At 43.2% G+C, this 13150-nt stretch overlaps 1 protein-coding gene across 1 annotated transcript; it reads right to left on the reverse strand.

The window, feature by feature from the left end:
- Window positions 1–77: 77 nt before the first annotated feature.
- On the reverse strand, window positions 78–11718 carry LOC121575009 (endothelial transcription factor GATA-2). The gene is made up of 6 exons (XM_041887762.1): window positions 11550–11718; window positions 9779–10015; window positions 9135–9635; window positions 1365–1510; window positions 1092–1217; window positions 78–819 (listed from the first exon to the last, which is right to left on the reverse strand). Exons 2-6 carry the CDS (start codon window positions 9990–9992, stop codon window positions 532–534), a joined length of 1275 nt encoding a protein of 424 aa, XP_041743696.1. The 5' UTR covers window positions 9993–10015; window positions 11550–11718; the 3' UTR covers window positions 78–531.
- Between the last annotated feature and the right edge of the window lie 1432 nt (window positions 11719–13150).

Raw genomic sequence — 13150 nt, forward strand, 5'->3', positions numbered from 1 at the left:
TCTTCTTAATATTACCATTCATGTTTTATTGTTTATGTGGAGCTTGTAAGAAATGACAAATATAGAAATATAGCAAATACAAAACAATTTCATATTTTAATGCCCTTTCACATGTCTACTAAAATCATAAACATTTGAAAAGGGATATGGCAACTGTAGTCGGTGCGTATTTACAAAATACAGCTACAAGTTCATACCAGTGTTAGCCATATCAATGATCACAGTGGGATGTTTAAACTTGACTTTTATTGTTTTACTTTTCATAAACATAGAATATGCCTTTTACAAAATACAGTCAAATTCTTCCATACAAGTTTTTCTTTTTTGATCTTGTAAAAATGTGCCACCATATTATGTCCAGTATTTAGACAAGATCAACTTCACACACAAAATTGGTTAGCAAAGAAGTATAAATGCATTTATATACAGGGCATCCATTGCTACAAAGAAGCTTTTCCTCAGTAGGCTACTTTGTGTCTGTATGCTCTGTATGTTGCTGCCTTTATGGGTCTGCATATGCTCAGGTCTGTTTCACACCAGAGTGGGCACCATGGCAGTGTTTGGGTGTTGGGTGTAGGACAGGTTGGCAGACGGGTGCAGGCCGGAGTGTGGGGGGAGGAAGTGAGGGGTGTGGCTATAGGAGAGCAGTGACCCTGGGCCCAGGGAGTAAGGGCCTCCGTGGTAATCGAGGGTGGGACCCTGTGAAAGGTCAGGGTATTGCTCTAACATGGCACTCATCTTGCCCTTCTTGTTCTTGTTGGACACTTTACGGTTTCGTGTTTGGATACCGTCTTTCTTCATAGTAAGGGGTCTGTTGACCTGTGAAAAGAGAAGTGTGCCTTTACTTCATATACATAAGTTAGTACATTCCCTTTCTCCATTATTACCCTGATACTACTATACTACAGGAGGTAGATCTAATACAAACTGTGTACCCACTGGACCCGCTATTGTGGTTCAATGACTAGGGTTCAGTAGCTTGGAGTTGTGTGGGTTTTGTATTTTTAACCAGTGAGGAGGTGCTAGCTAGTAGCTGGTAATAGTAGCTCTGTAGCAGTCAGTGTATCAGTGTATCTTGTTCATTGACTCACGTTGTGCAGCTTGAAGTAGAGTCCACAGGCGTTGCACACGGGCTCACCGCTGGCGTTCCGTCTCCACAGTGTGGTGGTGCTTGTGTGACAGTTGGCACATTGTGTCCCGGCCCGCTTGCTGACAATCTGAAACAGAGAGAGAGGAAGGTAAGTCAATTATGTGGATGAAAGGTGAGTTCCAATGTTCATTTGTTTTTCAATCAATAAATTGGCATGTCAACACAATAGAATTTATAACTGATTATCTTATCCAATCCTTATGCCATATCATACCAGTCTTTTCTTTGGCCGGATCAGGGGACGGTTCTGGCCATTCATCTTGTGGTAAAGCCCACAGGCGTTACACAGGTAGTGTCCTGTCCCATCTCGACGCCATAGAGGGGTGTTAGTGGCTCCGCAGTTGACGCACTCCCTGGCCTCTGCCACCAATCAAAAACACACTACATCAGTCTCCTACTGTTCATCTGTTCCCAAAGAATCATCTGAAATCCCAAAGGATGTTCAGAGGAAAGTAGGGGCGGATTGGCCATCTGGCAATTCTGGCAAATGCCTATTGGAATTGACCATTTTTAGTTGGGTGGGCTGGTTGAAATTGATACACACACACAAAAAAACTAAAAAACTATATAAAAATAAAACAATGAAAAAAGTTAACATGGCTGGAGGCCCATGGGCCTGTTGCGCAATTTCTGTTATACTAATGTAAACTGAACAAAAATATAAACGCAACATGTGAAGTGTTGGTCCCATGTTTCATGAGCTGAAATAAAAGATCCCAGAAATGTTCATTATGCACAAAAAGCTTATTTCTCTCAAATTTGGTGCACACATTTGTTTACCTCTCCATTAGTGAGCATTTCTCCTTTACCAAGATAATCCATCCACCTGACAGGTGTGGCATATCAAGAAACAGATTAAACAGCATGATCATTACACAGGTGCACCTTGTGCTGGGGACAATAAAAGGCCACTCTAAAATGTACAATTTTGTCACACAACACAATGCCACAGATGTCTCAAGGTTTGAGGGAGTGTGCGATTGGCATGCTGACTGCAGGAATGTCCACCAAAGCTGTTGCCAGATAATTGAATGTTCATTTCTCTATCATAAACCACCTCCAACGTTGTTTTAGAGAATTTGGCAGTACGTCCAACCGGCCTCACAACCGAGGCCACATGTAACCACGCCAGCCCAGGACCTCCACATCCGGCTTCTTCACCTGCAGGATCGTCTGAGACCAGCCACCCAGACAGCTGATGAAACTGAGGAGTATTTCTGTCTGTAATAAAGCCCTTTTGTGGGGAAAAAACTCATTCTGATTGGCTGGGCCTGGCTCCCCAGTGAGTGGGCCTGGCTCGTAAGTGGGTGGGCCTATGCCCTCCCAGGCCCACCCATGGCTGTGACCCTGCCCAGTCATGTGAAATCCATAGATTAGGGCCTAATTAATTTATTACAATTGAATGATTTCCTTATGTGAACTGTAACTCAGTAAAATCGTTGAAATTGTTACATGTTGCGTTTATCTTTTTGTTCAGTATATAATGAGCCTTTGGCTCTGTCATCAGTTAGACAGCAAAGATCATGGATGGTAAAAAACGGAAAGAGCTCCTATAAACGTAGAAAGAGCACATTCTACATTGTCACCTCAATCAAAACGTCCTCTTTTTTTGGGAGGCTAAAACCATGATTTAGTCAAACAGTAAAGTGCATTATGCTCATGATTCCTGTAATAAAAGTGTCTGCTCTGCCCCTGTGCCTGTGCACTCACTGAGGCCTACTGCTGTGATGAGTGAGCCACTCTCCTCTCCCCCCATGCACTTGAGAGAAAAATGTGTTCTGATTGTATAACATTTCAAAATGCAATTGCGGGAAAAACACAGCTTTAGAAGCTTCGTTCCCTTGTCCCTGTCGAAGAGCGGAGGGTCTCAGCTTTCTGTAGGTATAATTGTTATTTCTCAACTCTGAATATTCAGCTCAATAGCAACTATTTTACAACCAAGATATTTGGTATGGCTTTGAGATATTGAGTAGAATGCAAGAGAAATGTGCTCCGGCCATTGTTTAGGGCATAGGCCTATAGGTCTCATTGGTAGGGCTGTTAAGGTGACCATATTACCACCACACAGTCAAATTCCACATGACCGTTTAATCACCGTAACTAGGCTTCTCCAAGCTCTGATGCTGCTGATGGTCATTAGTAGCCTACCAAACTTGATAACTGTCGGGTACTCAGCACTCTATTGTCCCTCTAGTCACTGACATCAATGCAAATGTTTTCGAAAATCAAATCAAACACTTCATGAGAGCCCATGAGCTCATGTTGCGCAACATTTCTATAGGCTAATGCAATTGCGTGAGAAAACAGAGTTTTGATTGTCTCTATTAAAAAGAGGATCCCATCAGCTTTTCTATAGGCTAGGCCTATTATATTTATTTATAAACTTTTCTAATATTAAGCACATTGCTTCGCTTTACAATAGGAGTATAGCCTACCTGTAGCCTACCTGTAGCCTACCTGTAGTATAGTGGTCCTCTGTAGCTCAGCTGGTAGAGCATGGCGCTTGTAACGCCAAGGTAGTGGGTTCGATCCCCGGGACCACACATACACAAAAAAAAAATGTATGCACGCATGACTGTAAGTCACTTTGGATAAAAGCGTCTGCTAAATGGCATATTATATAATATACCTGGCTGGCATGAAAATGCACCTTTATAATGCTGCACTTATAATATGAAGTAATAGTTTATCAACATTTTAAACTAAACGTTCTGATCTGTTGCATCAGCCTCATTGCTTTTAAAAGATTTTTTGATGTGAGTGGTTGTATTAATTTGGGATCTATCGCATCCTACAACTGTCCCAGAGTATGTTTGGAATATTTATTTATTGCACAGAAGGACAATAGAATAGGTCAACTTCTGTACGATGGGGGATAGTAGATTGACATAGGCTAGTGCTTTTGCTGTTTGTTAGGCCTACTCATCTTGTTGGCTGACGAAAAGTAGGCTACATTTGGACAGTTCTTCTAACATCTTCAATATGCGCCTCGGAATTTGATAAGATGGACGTGCGCAGTTGCATCCCCGATGTGCCTGTCTTCACTTGTAGCCTACTTCTTAGATGAGAGAAGGACCTGATCACGTGACGGGCCTTGGCTAATAAGAATTGAGATATCTGAGAGAGCCATATGAGTGAGAGGTGCTTCGGAGCACAGCAGCCAAGAGAAGGGAATTATAATTACACTGAACAAAAATGTAAATGCAACATGCAGCTATTTTAAATATTTTACTGAGTTACAGTTCAAATAAGGAAATCAGTCAATTTAAATAAATTCATTAGTCCCTACTCTATGGATTTCACATGACTGGAAATACAGATATGCATCGGTTGGTCACAGATACCTTAAAAGAAAGTAGGGTGACTCATGGATCAGAAAACCAGTCATTATCTGGTGTGACCACCATTTGCCTCAAGCAGCGCGACAAATCTCCTTCGCATAAAGTTGATCAGCTGTTGATTGTGGCCTGTGGAATGTTGTTCCACTCCTCTTCAATGGCTGTGCGAAGTTGCTGGATATTTGCGTGAACTGGAACACACTGTCATACACGTCGATCCAGAGCATCCCAAACATGCTCAATGGGTGACATGTCTGGTGAGTATGCAGGACATGGAAGAACTGGGAAATGTTCAGCTTACAGGCATTGTGTACAGATCCTTGTGACATGGGGGCGTGCATTATTATGCTGAAACATGAGGTGATGGCACCGGATGAATGGCACGACAATGGGCCTCATCATCTCAAATCAAATCAAATCAAATCAAATTTTATTGGCCACATGCGCCGAACACAACAGGTGCAGACATTACAGTGAAATGCTTACTTACAGCCCTTAACCAACGGTGCATTTATTTTTAATAAAAAAGTAAAATAAAACAACAACAAAAAAGTGTTGAGAAAAAAAGAGCAGAAGTAAAATAAAATAACAGTAGGGAGCCTATATATACAGGGGGTACCGGTGCAGAGTCAATGTGCGGGGCACCGACTAGTTGAGGTAGTTGAAGTAATATGTACATGTGGGTAGAGTTAAAGTGACTATGCATCAATAATTAACAGAGTAGCAGCAGCGTAAAAAGATGGGGTGGGGGGGCAGTGCAAATAGTCCGGGTAGCCATGATTAGCTGTTCAGGAGTCTTATGGCTTGGGGGTAGAAGCTGTTGAGAAGTCTTTTGGACCTAGACTTGGCACTCCGGCACGCTTGCCATGCGGTAGCAGAGAGAACAGTCTATGACTAGGGTGGCTGGAGTCTTTGACAATTTTGAGGGTCTTCCTCTGACACCGCCTGGTATAGAGGTCCTGGATGGCAGGAAGCTTGGCCCCAGTGATGTACTGGGCCGTACGCACTACCCTCTGTAGTGCCTTGCGGTCGGAGGCCAAGCAGTTGCCATACCAGGTGGTGATGCAACCAGTCAGGATGCTCTCGATGGTGCAGCTGTATAATTTTTTGAGGATCTGAGGACCCATGCTGAATCTTTTCAGTCTCCTGAGGGGGAATAGGCTTTGTTGTGCCCTCTTCACGACTGTCTTGGTGTGTTTGGACTATGATAGTTCGTTGGTGATGTGGACACCAAGGAACTTGAAGCTCTCAACCTATTCCACTACAGCCCCGTCGATGAGAATGGGGGCATGCTCAGTCCTCTTTTTTTTCCTGTAGTCCACAATCATCTCCTTTGTCTTGGTCACGTTGAGGGAGAGGTTGTTATCTTGGCACCACACGGCCAGGTCTCTGACCTCCTCCCTATAGGCTGTCTCATCGTTGTCGGTGATCAGGCCTACCACTGTTGTGTCGTCGGCAAACTTAATGATGGTGTTGGAATCGTGCCTGGCCATGCAGTCATGGGTGAACAGGGAGTACTGGAGGGGACTGAGCACGCACCCCTGAGGGGCCCCCGTGTTGAGGATCAGTGTGGCAGATGTGTTGTTACCTACCCTTACCACCTGGGGGCGGCCCGTCAGGAAGTCCAGGATCCAGTTTCAGAGGGAGGTGTTTAGTTCCAGGATCCTTAGCTTAGTGATGAGCTTTGAGGGCACTATGGTGTTGATGCTGAGCTGTAGTCAATGAATAGCATTCTCACGTAGGTGTTCATCTTGTCCAAGGGAGGAAAGGGCAGTGTGGAGTGCAATAGAGATTGCATCATCTGTGGATCTGTTGGGGCGGTATGCAAATTGGAGTGGGTCTAGGGTTTCTGGGATAATGGTGTTGATGTGAGCCATGACCAGCCTTTCAAAGCACTTCATGGCTACAGACGTCAGTGCTACGGGTCGGTAGTCATTTAGGCAGGTTATCTTAGTGTCCTTGGGCACGGGACTATGGTGGTCTGCTTGAAACATGTTGGTATTACAGACTCAGTCAGGGACATGTTGAAAATGTCAGTGAAGACACTTGCCAGTTGGTCAGCACATGCTCGGAGTACACGTCCTGGTAATCCGTCTGGCCCTGCGGCCTTGTGAATGTTGACCTGCTTAAAAGTCTTACTCACAACGGCTACGGAGAGCGTGATCACATAGTCATCCAGAACAGCTGGTGCTCTCATGCATGCTTCAGTGTTGCTTGCCTCGAAGCGAGCATAGAAGTGGTTTAGCTCATCTGGTAGGCTTGTGTCACTGGGAAGCTTGCGGCTGTGCTTCCCTTTGTAGTCTGTAATAGTTTTCAAGCCCTGCCACATCCGACGAGCGTCAGAGCCGGTGTAGTATGATTCAATCTTAGTCCTGTATTGACTCTTTGCCTGTTTGATGGTTCGTCGGAGGGCATAGCGGGATTTCTTATAAGCGTCCGGGTTAGAGTCCCGCTCCTTGAAAGCGGCAGCTCTACCCTTTAGCTCAGTGCGGATGTTTCCTGTAATCCATGGCTTCTGGTTGGGGTATGTACGTACGGTCACTGTGGGGACGACATCATCGATGCACTTATTGATGAAGCCAGTGACTGATGTGGTGTTCTCGCCATGGTATCTCTGTGCATTCAAACTGCCATCGATAAAATGCAACTGTGTTCATTGTCCGTAGCTTATGCTTGCCCATACCATAACCCCACCGCCACCATGGAGCACTCTGTTCACAACGTTGACATCAGCAAACCGCTCGCCCACATGATGCCATACACGCTGTCTGCCATCTGCCCAATACAGTTGAAACTGGGATTCATCCATGAAGAACACACTTCTCCAGCGTGCCAGTGGCCATCGAAGGTGAGCATTTTCCCACTGAAGTCGGTTACGAGGCCGAACTGCAGTCATGTCAAGACCCTGGGGAGGACGACAAACCAGTCTCCTGACAGTTTGTGCAAAACTTATTTGGTTGTGCAAACCCACAGTTTAGTCAGCTGTCCGGGTGGCTGGTCTCAGACGATCCCGCAGGTGAAGAAGCCGGATGTGGAGGTCCTGGGCTGGCGTGGTTACACGTGGTCTGCGGTTGTGAGGCCGGTTGGACGTACTGCCAAATTCTCTAAAACAACATTGGAGGCGGTTTATGGTAGAGAAATTAACATTAAAGTCTCTGGCAACAGCTCTGGTGCACATCCCTGCAGTCAGCATGCCAATTGCACGCTCCCTCAAAACTTGAGACATCTGTGGCATTGTATTGTGTGACAAAACTGCACATTTTAGCATGGGCTTTTATTGTTCACAGCACAAGGTGCACCTGTGTAATGATCATGCTGTTTAATCAGCTTCTTGATATGCCACACCTGTCAGGTGGATGGATTATCTTGGTAAAGGAGAAATGATCACTACCAGGGATGAAAACAAATTTGTGTAAAACATTTGAGAGAAATAAGCTGTTAGTGCGTATGGAACATTTCGGGGATCTTTTATTTCAGCTCATGAAACATGGGACCAACACTTTACATGTTGCATTTATATTTTTGTTCAGTGTATTATATTCAGCCCAATGGCACAGCGGCCACTTTGGCCGCAAAAGGCATGGATTTTTTAGGGGGCATTACGGCCACACAAGGGGGATGCCGCCGGGAAATTCGAGGCCTGGTGAGAATATTATCAAGTCCTTGTCAAATTGTAAATGAGAGACAGTCTGCACAATAAACAAATCAGAGCTCATGCCTTTCATGCAACTTTTTTCAAATCATCATTAGAGTCACATCATGCAGCCTTATAATGTATTAAAAATCAAAACATATAGCCCAACGTTTGTATCACAGCTAAAGTTGCATAAATAACTCTAAATTAAGCATATAGGAGGACCTGTTTCTTTGTTAACGCTCAACACAGAATAGCTGCATGTGCGCACTTCCTTGGAAATCTTTTGGAGAAAATATCCTTTCTATTTTATTCAGCTATGTTCAATTGTATTCTTCATACTATAAAATAATTAAAAAGAATGCCACGGAATTCTAAGTAAATCTTGTCTGCTAAATTAACTAGTGTAGCCCACAGCCATATGGCATAGCCATATCAGGGTCTAACATAAGGACAACTCAGAGTATGCTATTCTGTTCTTCTGAAATAGACTACATTTTCTTCATATCATGTTTATTTAAACCTGTCTAAAATAAATAATGGATATATTGTGATGGTGTAGGCTATATTAAATGGATTTATTATACGTTTTTTATGTAGATATTCCAAATGTCTAATCAGTGACTTTTAGGCTGTGCATGGAAGCCAGGAGATGCTAAACGTGTTAATGTTAATTAACTGTAAATTACTGTGAGACCGGCAGTTATTTGCTTGACAGTCACCGGCTGACAAAATGTAATGACCGCCACAGCCCTAGGTAGTAGCCTACAACTGCAAAGTTTTTATAGGACATTACATTTACTATTGGATGAATACATGGCTACTAGCAGTGGGTATTATATTTAGAGTTAGTGATCTAGTTAATGTGTTTTGAGTTTCTACTTCCTCAGGTATTGAACCCCAAATTAATTAGCCTACGATATTAGTTAGTGCGCATAAATATGTATGTAATTAATTCATCTCTACTCAACCCCCCAAAAATCAGGAAATTCTGGAGTCCTATTTTGCTCACCTGGTGGGGACAGCCTCATCTTATTACGTAGTTTGGGGGAGTAAGAGGAGGGGCTCATCCATGCCCCTGGAGAGTAGAGGCCTGCTGTGCTGTAGTCCTGTGGAGAGGTTATGTACGAGCTGTAGGGGCCCAGCATGTGCGAGTGGGAGTGGGGAGATGGTGTGTACACACCCCCAGCAGCTGAAGTCAGATTCAGAAAACTGCTTCCACCACCTCCCCCTAAAGGACTCAAGCGCTCGGCCTTCAAGGCCTCCTGAAGCCTGGGACTTTCCTTGCCATCCCTGCCTGGAGAGGAGTACCCATCTCTGCAGGAAAACGAGGATGTGGCGCTGGAGGCATAAAGGGAGGTTGGGGTGTGTGGGTGCAGTGGAGTCTTGGTGAAAGGGTTGCTGGTCCAGGTAGAGGTTGATGGGTTGTAAGGAGAGCTCAGAGAGGGGCTGCCAGGCCCTTCCAGCCATTGGAGGTTGCTTGGGAGAGAGGGCGAGGAGTACACCTGGCGAACTGTACGAGAGAGATACAATAGAAGGGCATAATTTGAGTCCCTCATTACAAATGTTTTGGATTATTTTATATTCAATGTTAATTTAGACTCAGAAAGGTCAACATAAAAGTTTTAAAGTTATGTTAGGTTCCACACTGCTGACCTGAGCTGTGTCTGTAGGCTAATGGAGCCCTGCTGTGACTGGGGTTGGAGAAGTAGGAGGGCATGCTGGTGAAATCAGTCTCATGGTTGGAGAAGAAAGGCTCTCCCTCTTCTCCTGGAGGTAGTAAACCAGGCTCTGAGGAGAAGCTGGCCAGGGGATCAGAGCTGAGCAGAGCCGGAGACACCCAGTGAGACTGTTCAGAGGAATCCTCCATGCTTATAGAGATAACCACTGACTCTGAAACAACAGAAAGGATTTGGAGAAATCTGTCATTCCTAGGGAGTCCCAGGGAATAGATCTAGATGGGAACTGATTGGACCTATAGCAACAACCAGACAGGACCAGCATCTCAGTAGGCTGATGTGATTTACATTCAAGTGTTTACAAATAATGTTGTTTGTGTGGATGCCATTTTAAAGAAATCCATGTAACTTCAAGACATGATGGTCACTCGACAGCAGCAGTTCTCTTCTAATTTCCCTTTCAAGAATCCTCATTTGCCTGTGGCTGAAAGTAGACCCTAATAATACATAAGCCTATCTGAAATTACAAAGAGCGAACAAACGTTTGCTTACTACAACAAATTACCTTTATAGAAATTAATATTATACGTTTTGTAAAAACAGAATATGAGAGCAACGTCCCTGGGCTAAAACATTGAGTTATTCTAAGGAAAAAGCAAATAAAAATTGTAATAATTAAATTGAAAACAGTTCCATGGAAATAATCTGTTTATAGATGTTCAGCACTTGCATGGTGCTGGTGCTTAGATAATTTGATATAGTTCAGTGATAATTTTGTTGCAGCCGGTCGCGGCCGGCTACGACAGAGTGGCACAGCTAGCACTGCGATGCAGTGCCTTAGACCACTGCGCCACTCGGGAGACTAAGTGCATGGTGTACAGTAGTTAATAATAGAGACAATGTTGTACCATATCTTTATTCACTTGTGATAAGGGGCAAGAGGAGCCTGATAGGGTCTGATAGAGTCTGAGAAAATCAGATAGAGTACATTATTGTCATACTAAATATACCTAGCACCAGTGATATGACGGAATAAATAATCTCATCTGATTAATAGAAATCTATTGTCACACAATTACTGCTGACTAACAGCCAATGGACCATAGAAAACCACTGTCATGGAACTTCTCGTAATAAAACAATTGTGCAGAATAAATCAATGCTATCACTGCAACAACAACAACAAAACTATTTTCCCAAATAATAACATTAGGAAAATAGTGAAATGTCACTGTAAATTTGCAATGGTATAGCAGAACAAGTTTTACTCTCGTTGTATACCAGCCGTTATGGCAAAAATAAATAGATGTCAAAATTGTAAAGTAAAATAGTTACAATTAAAATGTTAATTAATTTAATGAAAATGCTTTATGCTAAATTAACATTCAACTCAAATTATTAATCAAACTAGATGAAGAGAATTAACATACTAACAATAAAAACATTATGAGCAATAAAGACCCATGTTGATAAGTGTACACTTGTCTGGGTATAAATAATTAAACCATACCCTCCTTTACTGTAACTGTAGTTAAGTTTAAGAACTTTATCTAAAGAGGTCATTGCCACTTACCACTTTTATCTCACATAGTGTTGCAGCCAATCAAACAACTAATGGTCTAGAGTAATGCAGAACACTAACTTCCACAGGTTCCAGTTTCACACCATTACACTTGTGATCATCCACTGTCACTCAGGCTGATAGTGTGTACAGTGGCACTATAATGTGACAGAAAAGCTGCACCTACCTGAGGTCCCTATGAGGAGTGAATGTCAAAGGTGAGTAGAGTATGGCCGCAGTATAGGATACCCAGCTAGGTGAAATATTGAGAGATCGTACAGCCTGAGGTTTCAGTGTCTGTATCTGTGTCTGTGTGGGCAAATCTCCAGAAGACTAACTGAGGTCTAGAACCCCTCGATAAACTGACTGAGATTAAGGTTAGAAAGGGAGCGATGGGAGGGGTTGGGGATAACTTTTTTGAAAGACACACCTCCTTGTCCTGCTATACCAAGAGACATCTAATTTGTATGTTAGGGTAGACTCACTATAGTCAGTCCCAATTTGAAATTGTCAGCAAATGTATCAACACCCAGAAACTCCTTATTATGATCATTATTTACCTCTATGTTATTGACAGGAATGGTAAACATTAACAATTTGTTTTTGTTTTTATATGATTCCATTTATGTCATGGCACTGTTGTATAAAAAAGGGGAGTTGACGGGTATTAATGTGACTTGTGTCAGTTATATCTGGACTAGCCGACTAACCTCAGCTCCACGATTTACAATGGATTTGAGCTGCAACTAGTGTGGGGGGACTGGAGCTCCAACGTCAAAAACAATGTATTTCAGCACTCCAACAATAGACTGTCATTTTATGTTTGGTCGGAGCTCCAGTTCTCCCACACTAGTCGCCGCTCAATTCCATCGTAAATCGTGGGGTTGAGTTTGGTCGGCTATATCTGGACCAATGTCTTGGACTAATAAAATATGCAAGTCATAATTTCACTCTCCATTGGAATTTTGCGCTGTGGAATTCTTCTCAGTATCTGCTCCTGAATTACAATATTTATTGAGTAATGCAGCCAGCTTGCAGCAGGGACTCTTTTTGTCTGTTGATGAATATGCATACAACGCTGATAAGACCAGACCCACATCGTAAAAAGGAGAGATGGGCATTTTAACAAAATAAATAAAAAATGCAAAGAATACATTTCTCTGTGGTTCAGCACAGCTTAGAGTGGAGGACAGTAATGCAAATTGGGAGAGGTGCTGCAATCATGGATAGAGATATGGTCTGGACACAGGCAGGCTTCAGACAGGCCTCATTCTGTCACAATCATTTGGTAGTCAAAGCATCCTCGACTTTCCTCCTCCTTTGTTCATTTACAGTTTTCATGGAAATTAGGAGAGAGTTAGAGAGAAGTGAACCCTTTCATTGCACAAGAAACACATCATACTGTAGCTCACTGCCTGTAACTGTCTTTTTGAAGTGGAAATGTAAGATAATTTACATGAACAACTGCTGTTTAGTCCCTGTTCCTATCATGGTGATAGAGAGCATTAAAATGCACAATATTCAAATTCTAACAATCCAGAGGAACTATATCTGTTGATGAATTAAGCATTCAATCTTAAGTCGGAGAGATGATTTTGAGGCTTATGGCTCACTCAAAGAAAGAAAAGACGAAGACGAGAGAGAGAGAGGATGAGGGCCTGACTGTGTACAGCTGGGTTTGTGTGAGGAGAGGAGAGTGGTGGAGAGCGGTGGCGAGGGATGTGGCTGGTGGCAGTCTGTCAGTGAGCTGCTTGTCTCTGATAAGAGGTTATCAAGATGAAAGGGGGT

Source organism: Coregonus clupeaformis, chromosome 10, assembly GCF_020615455.1.
Source record: "Coregonus clupeaformis isolate EN_2021a chromosome 10, ASM2061545v1, whole genome shotgun sequence".
NCBI lineage: Eukaryota > Metazoa > Chordata > Actinopteri > Salmoniformes > Salmonidae > Coregonus > Coregonus clupeaformis.